Raw genomic sequence first — 17,074 nt, forward strand, 5'->3', positions numbered from 1 at the left:
AACCTCTCAATATTCAAGCTCGAGTAATCGTTCTTAAATGCATGTATTCGAGGCATCTAAACCCTAAATGCAAACAACCTGCAATACAACCCGTGCTGGGGAAGATTTTCTCACTTTAGATTACAATAACGTTTTAGAAAGCTCATTGCAGTTGAGCAGTTTTATGCTGTGTTATAAAACAATATCATGGTGAGCAGAGACGATACAGAAAGCAACTCTTGCAATCCACGGAGAGGCGGTAATTCTGTTATATAACTCGCACTTACTGTCCTTCCAGAAAAAAAAAAAAAAAAATTTCAGTTGCAACTTATAACTAAGGATTTGTACTTTATAATCACTGTATTCATGAATGAAAATAAAAATTCTAACTGAGAACACAATTGAATATGTGGAAACACACGTAAACTTAGTTGCAACTCCAAGGCAACGAATATGAATAATAAGTTAGATTCCTATGGCAGCAAGATCCGTCATTCCTAGCTCAACACAGAGTGGATTGAGGCCAGGTTCTTCCAGAAGGCTGAATGCTGTAAACCCATAATAAGAGTGATACAGATCTGGCAGGTCCCCTGGAAATTTGCTGAAACCACCATACTGATGGAAACACGTACATGAACAACAAAGGTCAGGAGTCATAAGCAAGTAGATTAGCTGGGGAAAAATTAAGATAGAGATTCACAGACTTCTATTTTATCATATGAATTTGCTCTTCTGAAGAGTTTCATACAAATCAAGTGATTCAACTTATTTCTGCATTGTATTGGTCAGAACATACTTTTTTAAGAACATGAACTTCCCTTTATATTCAATGTCTTTCTAGCCGTAATCATATGTACGTAAGATGCATCCAATAAATAGAAAGCAATTATGATTCTTTTCTATGACATGGAAAACCCACAGGGCATGCTGGCAGAGCCTCTATCATCAATAACCTCAGAATATCATTTATATCACTCATGAGAAAGAGATTGGTCAAATAGTGGTTTTTTTCATATGCAGTAATAACAAGGCAAATCTAAAGATAATGTGCTTCTTCTATCATCACAGGTCAATATGGGAGAAAGAGAAACAAAGCACCTGAGACTGACAAGTTATTAAGAATCCACGTAAAGCGTTCTGGTCAATCAATTTGTGCCCCCCTAAAATCTTCAAAACTGATGCAATCCTATACAAACATATATTCCTTGTCACATTACACAATTCCAAATATTATACATATGAAAACCACAAGTTGTTCATCCACATACCAAAATGCATAACATGTGTCACTAGGCTTGTTGGGTCTACCCTGGAATCCACCATCACCTGCCTGCCTCTGCAGTGGTATACAAGAATGATTGGTGAGAAAAGTTAATAAAATGTCACTGAAACAGCTTATAACAACAGAAAAGTTAAACTATGAGAATGCAAAACTCAGGGACAGTTCTTTCTAGATTACTTAATTAGCAGATTTTAAAGCTTTTAACGGCCCACATGCCTGTCAATTGTTTATGTGCTGGAATGCTATAAGCCTATAATCTCTAGGAAACTGATAATGGTTGAAGAGATTAGGTGAGATCATAAACCTGTAAGCACCAAACCAGCAGCAGAGGCACATTTACTATGGAGGATGACACATTTTTGGAAAGTACATCCTCTTCAAGGAATCCCATCAACCGGAGAGAAGTAATACCACAATAGATTGCACCACCTGTGACACTAAAAGGAACATTATATCATTGAAGAAGATGCAGAGTTGAACTCTATGACCTTAAAACAAGATAGCTAGTAAGGCAGTTATTTTATTCCCTCTTTAGTCAAAATACTCATCAATAAGACTCGAGCAAAATACCAACAAACAAGCAACCAACTGGTAAGGGTCTAGGGGGTAAGGAATGAGGAAAAGACATGGCTATGTTCTCATTAACATTCAATAAGTACAAGTAACTCAATTCTTGAACTCAGATGTAAACCACCACATTTATAATATAACTAGTCCCTGGAGATATATCAAGTACTTCAATAACTACGAAGAGAACCAAAAGATTTTATCTGTCAATAATTAAAGGAGTGTTTGAGAAAAACTCAGAATGTCTTTAGAATTTTTCATTGAATTTTTGAACTATTCAGCTTATCTTAGGTCATCTCTAATAAGGGCATGATAGCAATACTACAGAACAAGTTACTAGGACTGAAAATGAAAGTACAGAATTCAATCGGACCACATATACTGCCTAATGAAAATAGTTAAGCATTTCTAAATATATGTTTTAACTTACCATGAGATTCTGCACCAGGAGTCAACCCAAATCCACCATCATATGACTGAAAAATCAATGTCAGTTATGTATAAGTATCTACACAGTGATAATAAATATTTGTGATTTGGAAATGTACTGATCAAATACTAGACACAAGATATAAATGCGAAGAGGATGAAAAAGTACTGATATATAGACAGACTACCTAAGATCACTAAAGTAGCTAGACAAACCTGGCAATTTATTATGTACTCCTTGGCTCTCTCCTTGTCCATGCCACTCCAATTTCCCAACATATGACAAATCGCAGCTGGTACATCAATCAGCTAAATTCATACCACATTGTCAAAAATATTGAATTAAACAACTGAAAAAGTAAATTCACAATTGCTTTTCCCTTCTTACCAGCACAATAAACAAATCGAAGATCAGTCTCCGCCCCTGTATGTATAGGCATAAAACTGCCAAATACAGTCGAAATCATCAGTAAATCAATCCATTTACCTCATAACACCCCAAAAAACAATGGAGAAAGTAACTACAACTTTCACCACACCTCCCATCTGGCTGTTGAAGGTTCCTCATCGACTTCAACAACAACTCAGAGTCGATACTAGACAAGTCATAGCCGATAATTTTCAGTATGGCCAAAGCACAATACGTGCTTGCCAAGTTACTGATACCGGAACTCGAAGCCTGTAAAAAGTAACCACACCAAATCAGTAACTCATGCATACACTTGTGCTCATATTTCTTAGAATTACCTCAACAGATCAAAACACATAATTATTCAAACCAGAACAACCCAAAAACACAGAGTCCATACCCCATTATTATCATCTTGAGGAGAAAACTGAGAACTTCTGGAACCATAAAACCCATAGAATTGCCCTGCACCAAATCAAAGACTCGTTTTTTTTTTTTTTTTTCCAATAAAATTTACAAAATTTAAGCTCAAACAAAATTGAAAAGCTGAATTGAATCAATACCATTGTTGACTTGGTCGCTGTCACTTGGGCGAGCTTGGAGTGAAAGAACCCAATCGGCAACTGCGTCCTTGTCAATCTGAAAATCCAAAATCCCAATCAGTGAATGAAAAAAAAAATAAAAAACTGAATCCCTTAAACGGCGACGTATTGATGACGTACGCGGTGGAGAGCGCGGAGGAGGTCGAGGCCGGAGACGACGAAGTAGGCGAGAGTGAGGCGGTTGATCTCTTGGGTCTGGTACTGGTGTGGGAGGAGCCGGTACATCATCTCCAGAAAAGTCACGTGCTTTTCTCTCTCGAATGGCTCCGATTCCATGGCCGGAGATCGAGATCCAAGTCTCTGCTAAGCTCCGGTGGACTCTTTGCCTTCTTCTTACTCTTTCTGTGGGGGCCAATTTGTTATCAAAAAGCTTTAAACTTTTTGCTTTAATTACGCAACCGAAGACAAAACGGTGGCGTTTTAGCTGAGAAAGCCTCATTGTCTTTACTATTTTGGGTTACCCCATTCTAAAACCCACACACCCCTAAAACCCTGACCCGCTCCGACGCCTCTTCAGTCATGAAGACGAACAAGGCGACGGTTTTGACGTTTGCTGAGAAGTGCAAGGTGAACCCTTTTCGTTTTCTGTTGTTGGTTTTTATAGGATTTTTGGATGGTAGAGATTTTGATGAGGTTGAAATTATTGCAGAGTATATTGTCTTCGAATTGGCAAGGGCAGCTCAATACTATCAAGGCTGATGCTAAAGGAAGGTACCCATTTGCTCGGACCCTTTAATTCTCAGCTTCATCTGCTTCTTCTTTGCAGCTTTATACCCTTGAGCTTGTTTAGTGGTTTGTAAGCAATAAAAGAATCTTTTTTTTTGGGTTCTTAATCCAATAGCAGACCTTCACTGAATTGAGCATAGTATCCAGTTTGTTGGGTTTGTTGAGCTGAGAACTTTGCTTATGGAAGATGTAGCAGAAAGGGATTGAATTCACATTGAAAACGTCGTGATTATAGATAATCCATGTAGACAATCACACCTATGAACTTAAGGTTCGGATAATAGCTTGGAGTTGATCATAACTGTGGTGTTAATAAGACATAGGGTTCAAAGTTTTGGTGCCTGCTCATTTTCTGGATGTCTTTAGTAAACATTGATATCTATAATCGAAGGGACAGCTAGGCTCAGACATTAACTCTTGTTGTTTTTATCTGTATGGTTGTGTTAGCAAGGAGGATATTTACACATCGAAGATCAAGTACATATGCAAAAGAGGGAAGCCGTACATTTGGGTACCCGAGAAGGAGTTGCATAATGTGGTAAGCTCATTTCATAGTGTTTAAAGTGATTAGCTTTACCTTCTGACATCATTAATTGCTTTCTTAATCTTCTCACTTGAGTGCTTTTGAGATATCCGCACACAAAGATTGTATTTTGTTGTCTATTAAGTGGGGACACTTGCCTGCTATCTAGCCATAACGCTTCTTATTCTCTTATTATTTTGGTGTGCAGAACTTAATTGTTGATGAACGGAGTTCTTTTTCTGTGGCCAATCCCATCCCAGGGCCGCTGGCAAGTTTACTTAGATCAATAAAGAAGGTAGATTTGTATCCCTTCACCAAAATTAGCTAATTGAATGATACATGTTTAGCGCCCAAGATTTAGTCTAAAGGACTTTCTTTCGCAGAGCATTTAATTGTTGGAATAAATATGAAGCTGCATAAGGTAGTGTCAGAGATAGTATCTTGTTTAAATAAAGCTACCTAATAGTTGATTTTTCTTAACTTTCAGTTACCAGCTCGAGTTGCTCTGACTGGGGATGTTGTACCTTTAACCGATGAAAAGGTATTCTTAGATTCTTATCCCTCCAACACTCACTCTTTTACAACATTATAATTTCTAATCCCAAGTGATCTTATTCCAACATGCTAGATTCATGTTCATTATCTTGAAACTTGATATTTTAGTGTAGTTTTACTACATTTGATTCTGCAACTGATTGCTTTCCTAAAGAAACCAATTCAGTGAACTAAATAACATCAGATGATTGCATAGCCTGTTTCAAATAATTGGTGGTCCAGAATGTGTAAGAATGCTGAAAATAGAAGGTATCCTGCAGACAGTCTTTCAAAGAATTTCTGCACCTATTAATATGGTTGATTAAGGCCAGTTCATTACATCCACTATAAGGACACTAAAACAGAGAATGAATGCTAATATTAACCTCATTAGATATAACTATATAAGCGATGAGTTGGAAATTCAGCGTTCATATTAGGCAATTAGCTATGGTTTGAATACTTTCATTGACCGTGTTGTTCTTGATATAGGCTCAGTCTGCAACAAAAGTCCTTAGAGAAGTCATGCTATCGGAACAGACAGCAATCAGCGCGTCTAGTTATACAGTTTCAGGTGTATTAAGTTCTTCTGACCATAGTCGTACATCGCGGAGTGAAAACCTTAAGGATCTCTTGGAAGGGGATGAAAAGTACATAGTTTATAAGTTCAACCAAAGGCAAGAACCTTTTATTCTGGATACTGCCCTTTATTCTCTGCATAACATTTCTTTGTAAATGTTCATATAGAGATCTCATCGGTCTGCTTGATAGTTTCATTTTAAGGTCATATCAGAACTTGAATCATGTTTAGCAAGAGATGGAGTAATATCTGTGTCGACTACCTCTGACTCGAGGTCTTTTTTGTCCAGATCATGCACGTACATTGATGGCAATGGAAGCACTCATGACATTGACCAAGAAGATATAGGTGGATCTAAAGCAGATCCGTTAGGTGAAATATCTTTGAATTTCTTTTGGAGGGATCTTTCTCATTTTTAGCACTACAGGTGTATGACAAGCTAAAACTGTAGCATCTACTCACATCTGAAACATTCTCATGTCCAGCTCCTTTATCTGCTAAGCTTATTGATGGGATAAATCAGAGTGTAGCAAGACGCAGAGCCCTGATGCTTTTTTGTTTGACATACAAGAATGCCAATGCTAAGGTCTGACTTTCTTTTTTCTTTTTCGACATAATATAGACAAATAGTATATGAATAGCTGCAGTTAGAAGTTTTATCGTACATTAGTAGCTAGGCATGCATTATCACCTACTCTTCTGGAAGACCTTAACGTATTAATACATGCTCTCTTGGAAGGATGCATACATGCTGTCTGTCGATCGCAAGGGATTTGACATATTGAGCAAGGTTGCCGGTCCGTTGTTGAAGGATGGCATTGGTCAGTACCAGTGGAAGGAGTTTAGATTTACTTTGAAGGAAGAGGCACGTGATGTTGAATCATTCTGCAGTCAACTGGTAGAAATGGAAGAGGATGCTGTTAAGGAGGTTTCAAGCCATAGTGGTTTAGCATGACAAGGTTTAATGGCTGTTCTATATAACTCCTGTATTTTTTTCTTTCTTCATTTCAACATATTATATGGAAAAGAATTCTTTGATTTTGCTTTATGCGCAATCTATTTTAAGCTTGAGTCCCAGTTTCTACCCTTGCTTCCACGTCCCACCCTTCAATTCAAACAATTGGGAGAACTTTCTGTATAATAATACATTGAGTCATGAACTGACCAAAGACAACATATGCGTTTCTATATAATCTGTTTAGGAAATTACAGGCTTAAAGCTAAACCTCCTCCTTACAGTAATTGTAATGCAGAAAATTCTCACCGCTGTTAGGAGCCGCAGAAAAACTACACACCTTTCAACTTCCAATTCTGGGCAAGATTCGTAATTGCCTGGACTCTTATTAGCAGAAAGAGCTGGGAGCCCTGCTGCCCAAATCTCATTCATTTGAGGAATAAGAATGCATACAAAACAAGAAATATATTGAACAGATACGTTTCATTGGCAAACATAATTAGCAAACTTACCAAGAAACTTCATAGAGATCTTGGCAAGAAAAACTGTTCAAAAGTACCGTAGGGAAAATTATACTGACACTACAACAGCAAAATCAAACTAAACACCTAAAAGCCACCAGTTTTCCAGAACAAAACCAACTTAGTCGACTTCTTCAATCTTTGGACCAGCACCACTTCCACCAGACGGGGGAACATCAGCTTCCCCGCCACCACCCATGTCAGGAGCAGCACCACCCTGGTACATCTTGGCAATGATAGGGTTGCAAAGACTCTCGAGCTCCTTCATCTTGTCCTCGAATTCATCAGCCTCTGCTAGCTGATTATTATCGAGCCACTGAATGGCCTGATCAATTGCATCTTCAATCTTCTTTTTGTCAGATGGGTCAATCTTTGAAGCAATCTTGTCATCCTTGATGGTGTTCCTCATGTTGTAAGCATAATTCTCAAGAGCATTCTTAGCCTCGACCTTCTTCTTGTGCTCCTCGTCTTCTGCTTTGTACTTCTCAGCCTCTTGGACCATCTTCTCAATTTCCTCCTTGGACAGCCTTCCCTTGTCATTGGTAATAGTAATCTTGTTCTTCTGCCCTGTGGTCTTATCTTCGGCAGACACATTGAGAATGCCGTTGGCGTCGATGTCAAAGCAAACAGTAATCTGAGGAACTCCCCTAGGAGCTGGAGGAATGCCAGAAAGCTCAAATTTGCCCAGCAAATTGTTGTCACGAGTCCTCGTCCGCTCACCCTCATAAACCTGGATCAAGACACCAGGCTGATTATCTGAATAAGTAGAGAACACTTGCTCTTTCTTGGTTGGAATGGTTGTATTCCTGGGAATCAACACAGTCATCACGCCTCCAGCTGTTTCCAAACCCAAGGACAGAGGAGTCACATCAAGAAGCAATAGGTCCTGCACCTTCTCATTACCCTCACCACTAAGAATAGCCGCCTGCACAGCGGCTCCATAAGCAACAGCTTCGTCCGGGTTAATGCTTTTGCACAGTTCCTTTCCATTGAAGAAGTCTTGTAACAACTGCTGGACTTTGGGAATCCTAGTAGAACCACCCACAAGGACCACATCATGGACAGTACTCTTGTCCATCTTTGCATCTCTCAGACACTTCTCAACCGGCTCCATACACTTTCTAAACAGATCCATGTTAAGCTCTTCAAACCTAGCACGGGTAATGGTTGAATAGAAGTCAATACCCTCAAACAGGGAGTCGATCTCAATGGTAGTCTGAGCAGTGGATGAGAGGGTCCTCTTTGCTCTCTCACAAGATGTCCTCAACCTCCTAAGAGCTCTTGGATTTCCACTGATGTCCTTCTTGTTCTTCCTCTTGAACTCTTGAACAAAGTGGTTCACCATCCTATTATCAAAATCCTCTCCTCCCAAATGGGTATCTCCAGCAGTAGCCTTCACCTCAAAAATACCTTCTTCAATGGTAAGTAGAGAGACATCAAAAGTACCTCCACCAAGATCGAATATCAACACATTCTTCTCTCCCACACTGGTTGCCTTCTTGTCAAGACCATATGCAATGGCTGCAGCTGTAGGCTCATTGATGATTCGCATCACATTAAGGCCAGCAATGACCCCAGCATCCTTTGTAGCCTGCCTCTGAGAGTCATTGAAGTATGCAGGCACAGTCACAACTGCATTCTTGACTGCTGATCCAAGATAAGCCTCTGCGATCTCCCTCATCTTAATGAGAACCATAGACGAAACTTCTTCTGCTGCAAACTGTTTCTCCTCTGCTTTGTAAGTAACACCAATCATGGGTTTGTCACCTGGCCCAGCAGTGACCTTGAAAGGCCATAGCTTCATGTCACCCTGAACAGAGGAGTCGCTAAACCTCCTACCAATCAACCGCTTTGCATCTGCAAAGATAACCAAATCCATTTAGAAAGCACTGCATAAAAACCACGAGCTGGAACACTGACAAAATCCTCAAAACAACAAAATCAACCATAGTAAACTTAACACCCTCGTCTCTTAAAAGACATCAAGAACGAACCACCAAGAGCACCAAACTATAACACAATGTTTCGCATGGTGCATACCTCTAAATTATAACATTGACAGTGTCGAATTCATTATATTCAAATCAAAATTTGGTAAATTTACAAAACTACGATTCAAAGGCAGAAGATCATCGAGCTAGTGTAGGTAAAACAATCAATCACATGCATATTTGATCCACTGATTTCCCCTACTTCTCCTTTGACATAAAAATCTTTGTTTTGGAATTGTATTTCATGTCCAAAAATAAGGTATTAAAGCATCAGATTAACACGAAAAGAAGGTATTAAAGCATTCAAAATCTTGAAGAAGCTAAAACAAAAACTCATAGATCTTGCATGAAAGGCTCTTAAATTATCCAAACGAGCACAGATTTATAATACATTACACCAAATCATAATATCAAAGCACAATGTATAGCAGCAATTACCAAAATTCATAGATCTTGTACAAAAAAAGAAGATGGATTTCGAAACGTTACCGAAAACGGTGTTGATAGGGTTCATGGCGACCTGGTTCTTTGCGGCATCACCGATCAAACGCTCGGTGTCAGTGAACGCCACATAAGACGGCGTCGTCCGGTTCCCCTGATCGTTGGCTATGATCTCAACACGGTCGTGCTGCCACACTCCGACGCAGGAGTAGGTGGTGCCGAGGTCGATTCCGATCGCCGGTCCCTCTCCTTTTCCGGCCATTGTGTACGGATCAAGATCTCTAAAGAGTGAGAGAGAATGTGAGGGTAGCAGCGTGTGTTTGTCACTTATCACAGGCTCAGAGGCGTTTGGGGCTTTTTATATAGGAGAGTCTGGTCTAGAATGTTCGTAATGCGATTTCTGGGGGGAGATAGGAGAGTGTGAACAGTCGAGAGAGTTCTGTTTTGATCGCAGCCGTTGGTTTTGATATCGGACGGTGCTCATTGGGCTAGTTTGTTTCCGTTTTTAAGATCGTTTACCAAGTCCAGTCCACAGTCTCCACTATTGGAAGATATCTTAGAATTTGATAATTATCATTTATGGAAGTTTTATCATTTTCTTGGGTTAAATCCTTAAATGTTAGTTGATGATATACATCTTGCAAAGAAAAGGTCATTGGTGTCGTGGACTACGGGACATATGTTTGCCGGCGAAAGAATCGTCGACAAAACCATTCCATATAATAGAAAGAATATATACATCATGATGCTAGATAACTCTCCTTTGATAGGGGGATTAAGAATCAAAGATTACACTTATGTATGAGTATGACCTCAGACTCTTAATCACAAGGTCACACCACCTGATACCAATTTGTGGATATGTCCTGCATTGTCAAAACCAAAGTGTAATAATTAGTCTGATAAACAAATTGTAGTTTTCTAAGAATATGTTGTTTGGTTTCACCAGATGGACTGATGGAACTATCGAACAACTCATCAAAAATGAGATACAAAACCAAAATCAGACCCTAAATTTGAAACATAAATAGATATAAGGGAATGCAGAGTACGTGTTGTTCGTAACTTCCTATGTCGTGCTATCATGAACAGTGCACAGGTCTTCGCAGAGATCGGAATTTGCATGGAAAAGATGTCTCCTCTTTTGTTCATTGAGGTTGAAAGATCGGTGAATGATCCTCAGAAAGGTAGGGTGCTAATGGCAAATTTAGTGGAAAAGTTAGAAATGACTGTTAAACCTATCATAGGTATAAGTTATACCTATGATAGATATTGAGCATAAGAAGCATTTTACTACCACATATAATTGTTGTATAGTTGCAGCCATCTACTTTCCTATGCCACCAATAACAGCAATAGGAGGAAATGAGACTAGACTAGCGACTGCCATGGATTTAGTGAGTTGTATTTGGTAGATGTAGTGTTCTGAAATATCTTAAACGCATTGATTTGCAGGGTTCTTTGGCTTAAAACCCATAAGCCAACTCCTGTGAAATGCAATTAGTTTTGGGTAGTTATATATCGTAATGGTATGAGCATGCTGGGTGTTTCGGGTAGGCAGTAAAACCACATCATACATTTGCCTTCCATTCCTGAAGTTTGTGGTTTTTATGTACAAAATTGGTATTATGCAAAATGGGGTCGCAAAAGTAACTTTGCAATCTAATTGACCATTTTCTTGAACCAGTAGTTACCGCATAAACCCAGGTTCTTTTCTTCAAGGACCTCACTGGGGATTTGAAAACCTCAAGCAAACCAGAAAAAGAACAATCAATCACCAACTTAAAGAAATAGTGCATCATTAGAAACATCAAGACATGATTAGCAGAAATTATCAAGAACACATCACGGATTTCACGGATAAAAACCATTAAAGAAGTTTAAAACTTATACAAACACATCGGCGCAAGGCCGAACAAAACTACCTTAAACAAAAGCTTAAACACCTATAACGCCCCCCATCCCAGAGCCGAAACACAACTAATGAATCAAAAGAAAACTTCTTAATCAACTTCCTCGATCTTGGGACCTGCACCACTGCCACCAGCAGGAGGAACATCTTCATCCATGCCTCCACCCATACCCATGTCGGGAGCAGCACCCCCCTGATACATCTTGGCAATGATGGGATTGCAAATGCCTTCAAGCTCCTTCACCTTGTCATCATATTCCTCGGCCTCGGCAAGCTGATTCCCATCCAGCCATTGAATGGCTTGCTCAATTGCATCTTCAATCTTCTTCTTGTCTGCAGCGTCAAGCTTGGAAGCAATCTTCTCATCTCTGACCGTGTTCCTCATGTTATAAGCATAGTTCTCCAGGGCATTCTTTGATTCCACCTTCTTCTTGAGCTCCTCATCTTCCGACTTATACTTCTCAGCTTCTTGAACCATCTTCTCAATCTCCTCTTTGGACAGCCTTCCCTTGTCATTAGTGATTGTAATCTTGTTCTTCTGGCCTGTAGTCTTGTCCTCAGCAGAGACATTGAGAATGCCATTAGCATCGATGTCAAAGCAAACAGTGATCTGAGGTACTCCCCTTGGTGCTGGAGGAATGCCTGAAAGCTCAAACTTGCCCAGCAAGTTGTTATCACGAGTCCTCGCCCTTTCACCCTCAAAGACTTGAATCAAGACACCGGGTTGATTGTCTGAGTAAGTAGAGAAAACCTGCTCCTTTTTTGTTGGAATTGTTGTATTCCTGGGAATTAACACGGTCATCACACCTCCAGCAGTTTCCAGACCCTGGGACAGAGGAGTCACATCAAGAAGCAATAGGTCCTGCACCTTCTCATTACCCTCACCACTAAGAATAGCCGCCTGCACAGCTGCTCCATAAGCAACAGCTTCGTCTGGGTTGATGCTTTTGCACAGTTCCTTTCCATTGAAGAAGTCTTGCAACAATTGCTGCACTTTGGGAATTCTAGTAGAACCACCCACAAGGACCACATCATGGACAGTACTCTTGTCCATCTTTGCATCCCTCAAGCACTTCTCAACCGGCTCCATACACTTCCTAAACAGATCCATGTTCAGCTCTTCAAACCTAGCACGGGTAATGGTGGAATAGAAGTCGATACCCTCAAAGAGCGAGTCAATCTCAATGGTAGTCTGAGCAGTGGACGAGAGAGTCCTCTTTGCTCTCTCACAAGCTGTCCTCAACCTCCTAAGAGCTCTTGGGTTTCCACTGATGTCTTTTTTGTTCTTCCTCTTGAACTCCTGAACAAAGTGATTCACCATCCTGTTATCAAAATCCTCACCACCCAAATGAGTATCTCCAGCAGTAGACTTCACCTCAAATATCCCTTCTTCAATTGTAAGTAGAGAGACATCAAAAGTACCTCCACCAAGATCAAAAATCAACACATTCTTTTCACCAACACTGGTTGCCTTCTTGTCAAGACCATATGCAATGGCAGCAGCAGTAGGCTCATTGATGATACGAAGCACATTAAGGCCAGCAATGACCCCAGCATCCTTTGTGGCCTGTCTCTGAGAGTCGTTGAAGTAAGCTGGCACAGTAACAACAGCATTCTTTATTGTTGTCCCAAGATAAGCCTCTGCAATCTCTCGCATCTTGACTAGAACCATAGACGAGATTTCTTCCGCAGCAAACTGTTTCTCTTCACCTTTGTAAGCAACATTAATCATGGGCTTGTCACCAGGGCCGGCAACAACCTTGAAAGGCCATAACTTCATGTCCCCCTGAACAGAGGCGTCACTAAATCTCCTACCAATTAGCCGCTTTGCATCTGCAATCATAACAAAACCCAATTTAGAATGCAATTCATACAGAATCAAACACATAGCAGTCAACAAACCAATACACAATCAAACGATATAAGCCTGTTACACAAAAAGAACAATAATAATTCTACTAACACAGCCAAATTAACACACATAGGAACTGAACAACATCTAAAAAGCCTGCCCTGTAGTACATGATGCAGACACTAATCTATTTTCTTTTAAAATCCTTAAACAAATCATATAATTTCCAATTGACATGTACTGAAAACCTAACTTAATCAAAGCCTCAAACCAGTCAAAAATTGGCAGATAATTCATCGAATTAAGCAAACACAGATCCAGTAGCTCATAGGAAAATCATGACATCTGAAATCAAGCAGACTAACCTATATCTTCACAAAATTCTGACCAAAATAATTAACCAAACAAAACAAAAACCACAAGATAGATTTTTTTGTTCAATTTAAGCATCAAAGAACCGACCAGTCTACAGCAACAGTAAAAATTGCTGAAGTAAATCACCAAATCAGCCAATAAACTATGCAATTAACTAAACAATAAACCAAAATCACAACAATCAGAGCACAAATCTTGAATTAAAGAACCGGATTTCGAAATCTTACCGAAAACAGTGTTGATAGGGTTCATCGCGACCTGGTTCTTAGCCGCGTCACCGATCAAACGCTCGGTATCAGTAAACGCCACATAAGACGGCGTCGTTCGGTTCCCCTGATCGTTGGCGATGATCTCGACACGGTCGTGCTGCCAAACTCCGACGCAGCTGTAAGTGGTTCCGAGATCGATTCCGATCGCGGGTCCCTCTCCTTTTCCGGCCATCGTAAAATCAACAACTCAAAAGACTTGAAAAAATCGAACAAAGAAAAAAGTAAAGATTTGGATCGTAGAGAATCTAGGGTTTTTTTTAGGATTGCGAAGAATTCTGATTTTCTGGCGTAAGAGGAATTGGGGGTGGTTTATATAGGGGTCTTGGGGCTGACTGTCTAGAATGTTCGCACATAAGATCTTTTTGGAGGGAGGGAGTCTAGAATGTTCGGGTTCAATGTGGACCGTTTATTTTTAATGATGTGGACGGTGACGATTCTGTTGTCTTATGGGTGGTGGTTTCCTACTTTCCTTCCTATTTCTTAACGACCTTTCACAAGTCGGCCTACGCGGTCCCGTTGACTCCTCCCGTCCTCCGACCCTTTTCTCATTGGGTCTTGTCTTTTCAGCTTTGGTTTAGATTGGGCTGGGCAAACTCAGAGGACTGGTGATTTGGTGAACTTGAATGGTCTTCATCCTTTTGGGCTTGTTAAAACGATGTGGAAATCTAGGCCCATGGATTTAGTGGGTTTCATAGGTCGACTTTAATACAGGGATAGTAAATGGGTTGTTAATATCCATTTGCCGTGTAGAAACAATAATACAGTGTACACTGTTGACGTGACGTATCAATCCATTTATATGGTGTTGGAGGAGAGATTTGATTGGTACGGTTAGGATTTGGTTGGATATGGTAATGTCATCCAATAGTAATTACAATAGTCAAAAATGTTATCTTGCCTTGGCTGGAAGCTTGTTGTTATGCATATCCCCATATGCTCTTTCATTGGATAACTAATTAAGAGACTAAAACTTTGTTTTTGCACATTTACTATGATTCATAGTGAGGAAGAGATAGGCCAGACATGAAAGCTCTCTCTAATGGTAGTTAGTTTTAGCTTATGCATAATGTCAAACCATTTTTTGTGGTCTCAAAAAAAGTCTTCAATTGGGCCGTCTAACCATCCTAATAGTCTGTTTTCTAAATAAGAGTGGGAATGTTGTATGCACTCTTGCACATTTATATATTACATGCTATTAATACATGCTATTAACGCAATAGGTAGAACTATATTATGAAAATCAATCGATGTTAATACGAAGTTTTAGAAAGTTATGATATTTTTATAATTTATTGCCAATTCAAAAACCATTAATCAATTTTTTTTCTAATTTTTTTTTTTACTTGAGCTGTGTCTGGAAAACCCTATTTGAAAAAGGATGGTTCTAGTTGGACCTCCACATTTAATATATGGACCTCCGACTTTTTCAATTATTAATAGATTTTGTCAAATTATATGAAAAGACAAATAAGGTAAAATGAGAGAAAAAAAAATTACTCTTCTTACCTCCCCCAAATATAACATTCAATTCAATTAAATTTTTTTTCCTGAAATTTCCATATATTGCCTATATAGTTTTATAATTTACCTAAAGCAATTAATTAAAAATAAAATTTTCTATAGATGGCTCATCATTTAATACAAAAATAAATTCAAAGCAATCTAATTTGGAATTTCCTTAAACTAAATTAATTGAATATTATGATATAATTATTACTCGATCTTCCAACCTAAAACCCTTAAAATCTTTCTTTTAGCAAATTCAAAGAGATTCCAGCAACATATCAAGATCGAGAACCAACTTAATTTTGGTTCTCGATCTACTAATAAGATAGTAACATCATGTGATTTTGATTCTTTCTTCTTTTGGTAGTTGAAGATATAGATAAAAAGTAAAGTAACAAATTGTTGTATCTCATGTTCAATGGTGTTTTGGTAAAAATAAGGAGGTCTACTTAGCTATTCAAGTATTCTAAAAGGTAAATTAGAGGTGTACTAAGTATGAGAGGTCCAAATAGAAAATTTGGAGGTTTAACTAGAATCACCCTTTGAAAAATCTTGTTCCTCTAGTGCTTTTGCATGTTTATATCACAAATTTAAGTAGCAAGACTATTTCTTGACCCGCATTTGTGTACAAGTTATATGCATCTGCCCTTTTTTTTTTTTTTGAATCAAGCCCGTGGGACGAAATAGTATATTCATCACAAGCCAGAATAGACCATTACATATCCTTCTGCTGTCATTTAAGGACATAGACAGACAAGAAGGTAGTGGTAGTACCCACAGTGGTATGTAGAAGTAGACCCACTCATTACAAATTTCAGATCGTAGAGATAGTAGAGATCTTTCTTTGGTACTACGCCGGAGGCGCTAAAGTTTTAGGTTTCTAATACAAGGAAACTTATTGTAATTAGACAAAAAAATCTAAAAACATAAGTTTTGACCAAGAGCCTAAACCCTAGCCCAAATAGAAGTTAATGGACTAGAATTGGATCCCCGCCCAACAATTGAGCCCAATAGGATAGTCACCAAGGGGAGCACTCCAGGCCCAGCAGCCTAATTCGAACCCAGTCCACCATCTTCTCCCAGTCCCTCGTCGTACATCACTTGCCGGTAAAGTTCCATCCGATCCAGTCCGCCGCTCGCTTAGAAGCGATCCACTCCGCCAGAGCCACGTCCCGCGTCGTCTCGAGCCACGTCAATCTGCATCACCATGAAACAACACCATCCTCAATCTAGGTTCTCACAGCCCCATACCATCGTCGATCGAAACTCCAGGCGGCGTCGGCGCTCCAAGAGACCCATCGCAGGGACAGATAACCGACCCGTAACATCATGACCTCATCCTCCACCACGATCCCAGCCGAACCGAAACTGACAAAACCAGGAACACAACCCCTTCGACAAAGCCCTATGGGCGGTAGATATTGATCACCCGTCTGGCAGCCACCCATGACGGTGAGGAGGCCGGAGGCCACCCAGACGTCAGGGCGCCGCCGGACGAGAACAATTTGCAGCAAACGAAGAACGCCGGCCTTAGGGTTTCTCTAGGTTATGCATCTGCCCATTCAAATTTACTTCCTCGCATTATAACTACTCCCTATAATTGTAATGCAGAATATATTGG

General features: G+C 39.7%; 4 protein-coding genes across 9 annotated transcripts; 1 reads left to right on the forward strand and 3 right to left on the reverse strand.

The window, feature by feature from the left end:
* Positions 1-93: 93 nt before the first annotated feature.
* LOC112182667 (geranylgeranyl transferase type-1 subunit beta) lies at positions 94-3,685 on the reverse strand. Of its 6 annotated transcripts, none has more exons than XR_005801812.1 (12): positions 3,389-3,685; positions 3,230-3,305; positions 3,067-3,131; positions 2,797-2,936; positions 2,646-2,701; positions 2,474-2,550; positions 2,259-2,304; positions 1,566-1,690; positions 1,248-1,315; positions 1,089-1,165; positions 401-594; positions 94-265 (listed from the first exon to the last, which is right to left on the reverse strand). XR_005801812.1 is itself a non-coding variant. In XM_040508902.1 (12 exons), the coding sequence occupies exons 1-11, from the start codon at positions 3,542-3,544 to the stop codon at positions 445-447; spliced, it is 1,047 nt and encodes a 348-aa protein (XP_040364836.1). In that variant the 5' UTR covers positions 3,545-3,685; the 3' UTR covers positions 94-265; positions 401-444. The 6 variants fall into 6 exon arrangements, 4 of the variants coding, with proteins under 4 accessions (XP_040364836.1, XP_040364837.1, XP_024176955.1 ...); XR_005801813.1 differs by having other exon boundaries at positions 94-270; XM_040508902.1 differs by having other exon boundaries at positions 1,078-1,165.
* LOC112182669 lies at positions 3,638-6,708 on the forward strand. Its single transcript, XM_024321189.2, has 9 exons — positions 3,638-3,835; positions 3,918-3,979; positions 4,442-4,532; positions 4,726-4,812; positions 5,005-5,058; positions 5,544-5,728; positions 5,921-6,003; positions 6,117-6,217; positions 6,371-6,708. Exons 1-9 carry the CDS (start codon positions 3,788-3,790, stop codon positions 6,584-6,586), a joined length of 927 nt encoding a protein of 308 aa, XP_024176957.1. The 5' UTR covers positions 3,638-3,787; the 3' UTR covers positions 6,587-6,708.
* A 324-nt stretch (positions 6,709-7,032) lies between these two features.
* On the reverse strand, positions 7,033-10,279 carry LOC112182666 (heat shock cognate 70 kDa protein 2). The gene is made up of 2 exons (XM_024321185.2): positions 9,588-10,279; positions 7,033-8,964 (listed from the first exon to the last, which is right to left on the reverse strand). Exons 1-2 carry the CDS (start codon positions 9,799-9,801, stop codon positions 7,229-7,231), a joined length of 1,950 nt encoding a protein of 649 aa, XP_024176953.1. The 5' UTR covers positions 9,802-10,279; the 3' UTR covers positions 7,033-7,228.
* A 1,051-nt stretch (positions 10,280-11,330) lies between these two features.
* LOC112182665 (heat shock cognate 70 kDa protein 2) lies at positions 11,331-14,239 on the reverse strand. Its single transcript, XM_024321184.2, has 2 exons — positions 13,906-14,239; positions 11,331-13,284 (listed from the first exon to the last, which is right to left on the reverse strand). The coding sequence occupies exons 1-2, from the start codon at positions 14,117-14,119 to the stop codon at positions 11,543-11,545; spliced, it is 1,956 nt and encodes a 651-aa protein (XP_024176952.1). The 5' UTR covers positions 14,120-14,239; the 3' UTR covers positions 11,331-11,542.
* Between the last annotated feature and the right edge of the window lie 2,835 nt (positions 14,240-17,074).

Source organism: Rosa chinensis, chromosome 1 (assembly GCF_002994745.2).
Source record: "Rosa chinensis cultivar Old Blush chromosome 1, RchiOBHm-V2, whole genome shotgun sequence".
Classification (NCBI taxonomy): domain Eukaryota; kingdom Viridiplantae; phylum Streptophyta; class Magnoliopsida; order Rosales; family Rosaceae; genus Rosa; species Rosa chinensis.

What these genes read in the sequence shown, in the direction of transcription:
- LOC112182667 (XM_040508902.1), bottom strand. Translation starts at nt 3,544, where the DNA reads ATGGAATCGGAGCCATTCGAGAGAGAAAAGCACGTGACTTTTCTGGAG. An exon ending in TCGATTTGTTTATTGTGCTG is followed by an intron (nt 2,551 to 2,645) that starts GTAAGAAGGGAA and finishes TTGATGTACCAG; the next exon opens with CTGCGATTTGTCATATGTTG. An exon ending in TAATAACTTGTCAGTCTCAG is followed by an intron (nt 595 to 1,077) that starts GTGCTTTGTTTC and finishes TGTTTCCATCAG; the next exon opens with TATGGTGGTTTCAGCAAATT.
- LOC112182669 (XM_024321189.2), top strand. Translation starts at nt 3,788, where the DNA reads ATGAAGACGAACAAGGCGACGGTTTTGACGTTTGCTGAGAAGTGCAAG. An exon ending in AGAAGGAGTTGCATAATGTG is followed by an intron (nt 4,533 to 4,725) that starts GTAAGCTCATTT and finishes TTTGGTGTGCAG; the next exon opens with AACTTAATTGTTGATGAACG. An exon ending in ATCTAAAGCAGATCCGTTAG is followed by an intron (nt 6,004 to 6,116) that starts GTGAAATATCTT and finishes TCTCATGTCCAG; the next exon opens with CTCCTTTATCTGCTAAGCTT.
- LOC112182666 (XM_024321185.2), bottom strand. Translation starts at nt 9,801, where the DNA reads ATGGCCGGAAAAGGAGAGGGACCGGCGATCGGAATCGACCTCGGCACC. An exon ending in CCCTATCAACACCGTTTTCG is followed by an intron (nt 8,965 to 9,587) that starts GTAACGTTTCGA and finishes TTATCTTTGCAG; the next exon opens with ATGCAAAGCGGTTGATTGGT.
- LOC112182665 (XM_024321184.2), bottom strand. Translation starts at nt 14,119, where the DNA reads ATGGCCGGAAAAGGAGAGGGACCCGCGATCGGAATCGATCTCGGAACC. An exon ending in CCCTATCAACACTGTTTTCG is followed by an intron (nt 13,285 to 13,905) that starts GTAAGATTTCGA and finishes TTATGATTGCAG; the next exon opens with ATGCAAAGCGGCTAATTGGT.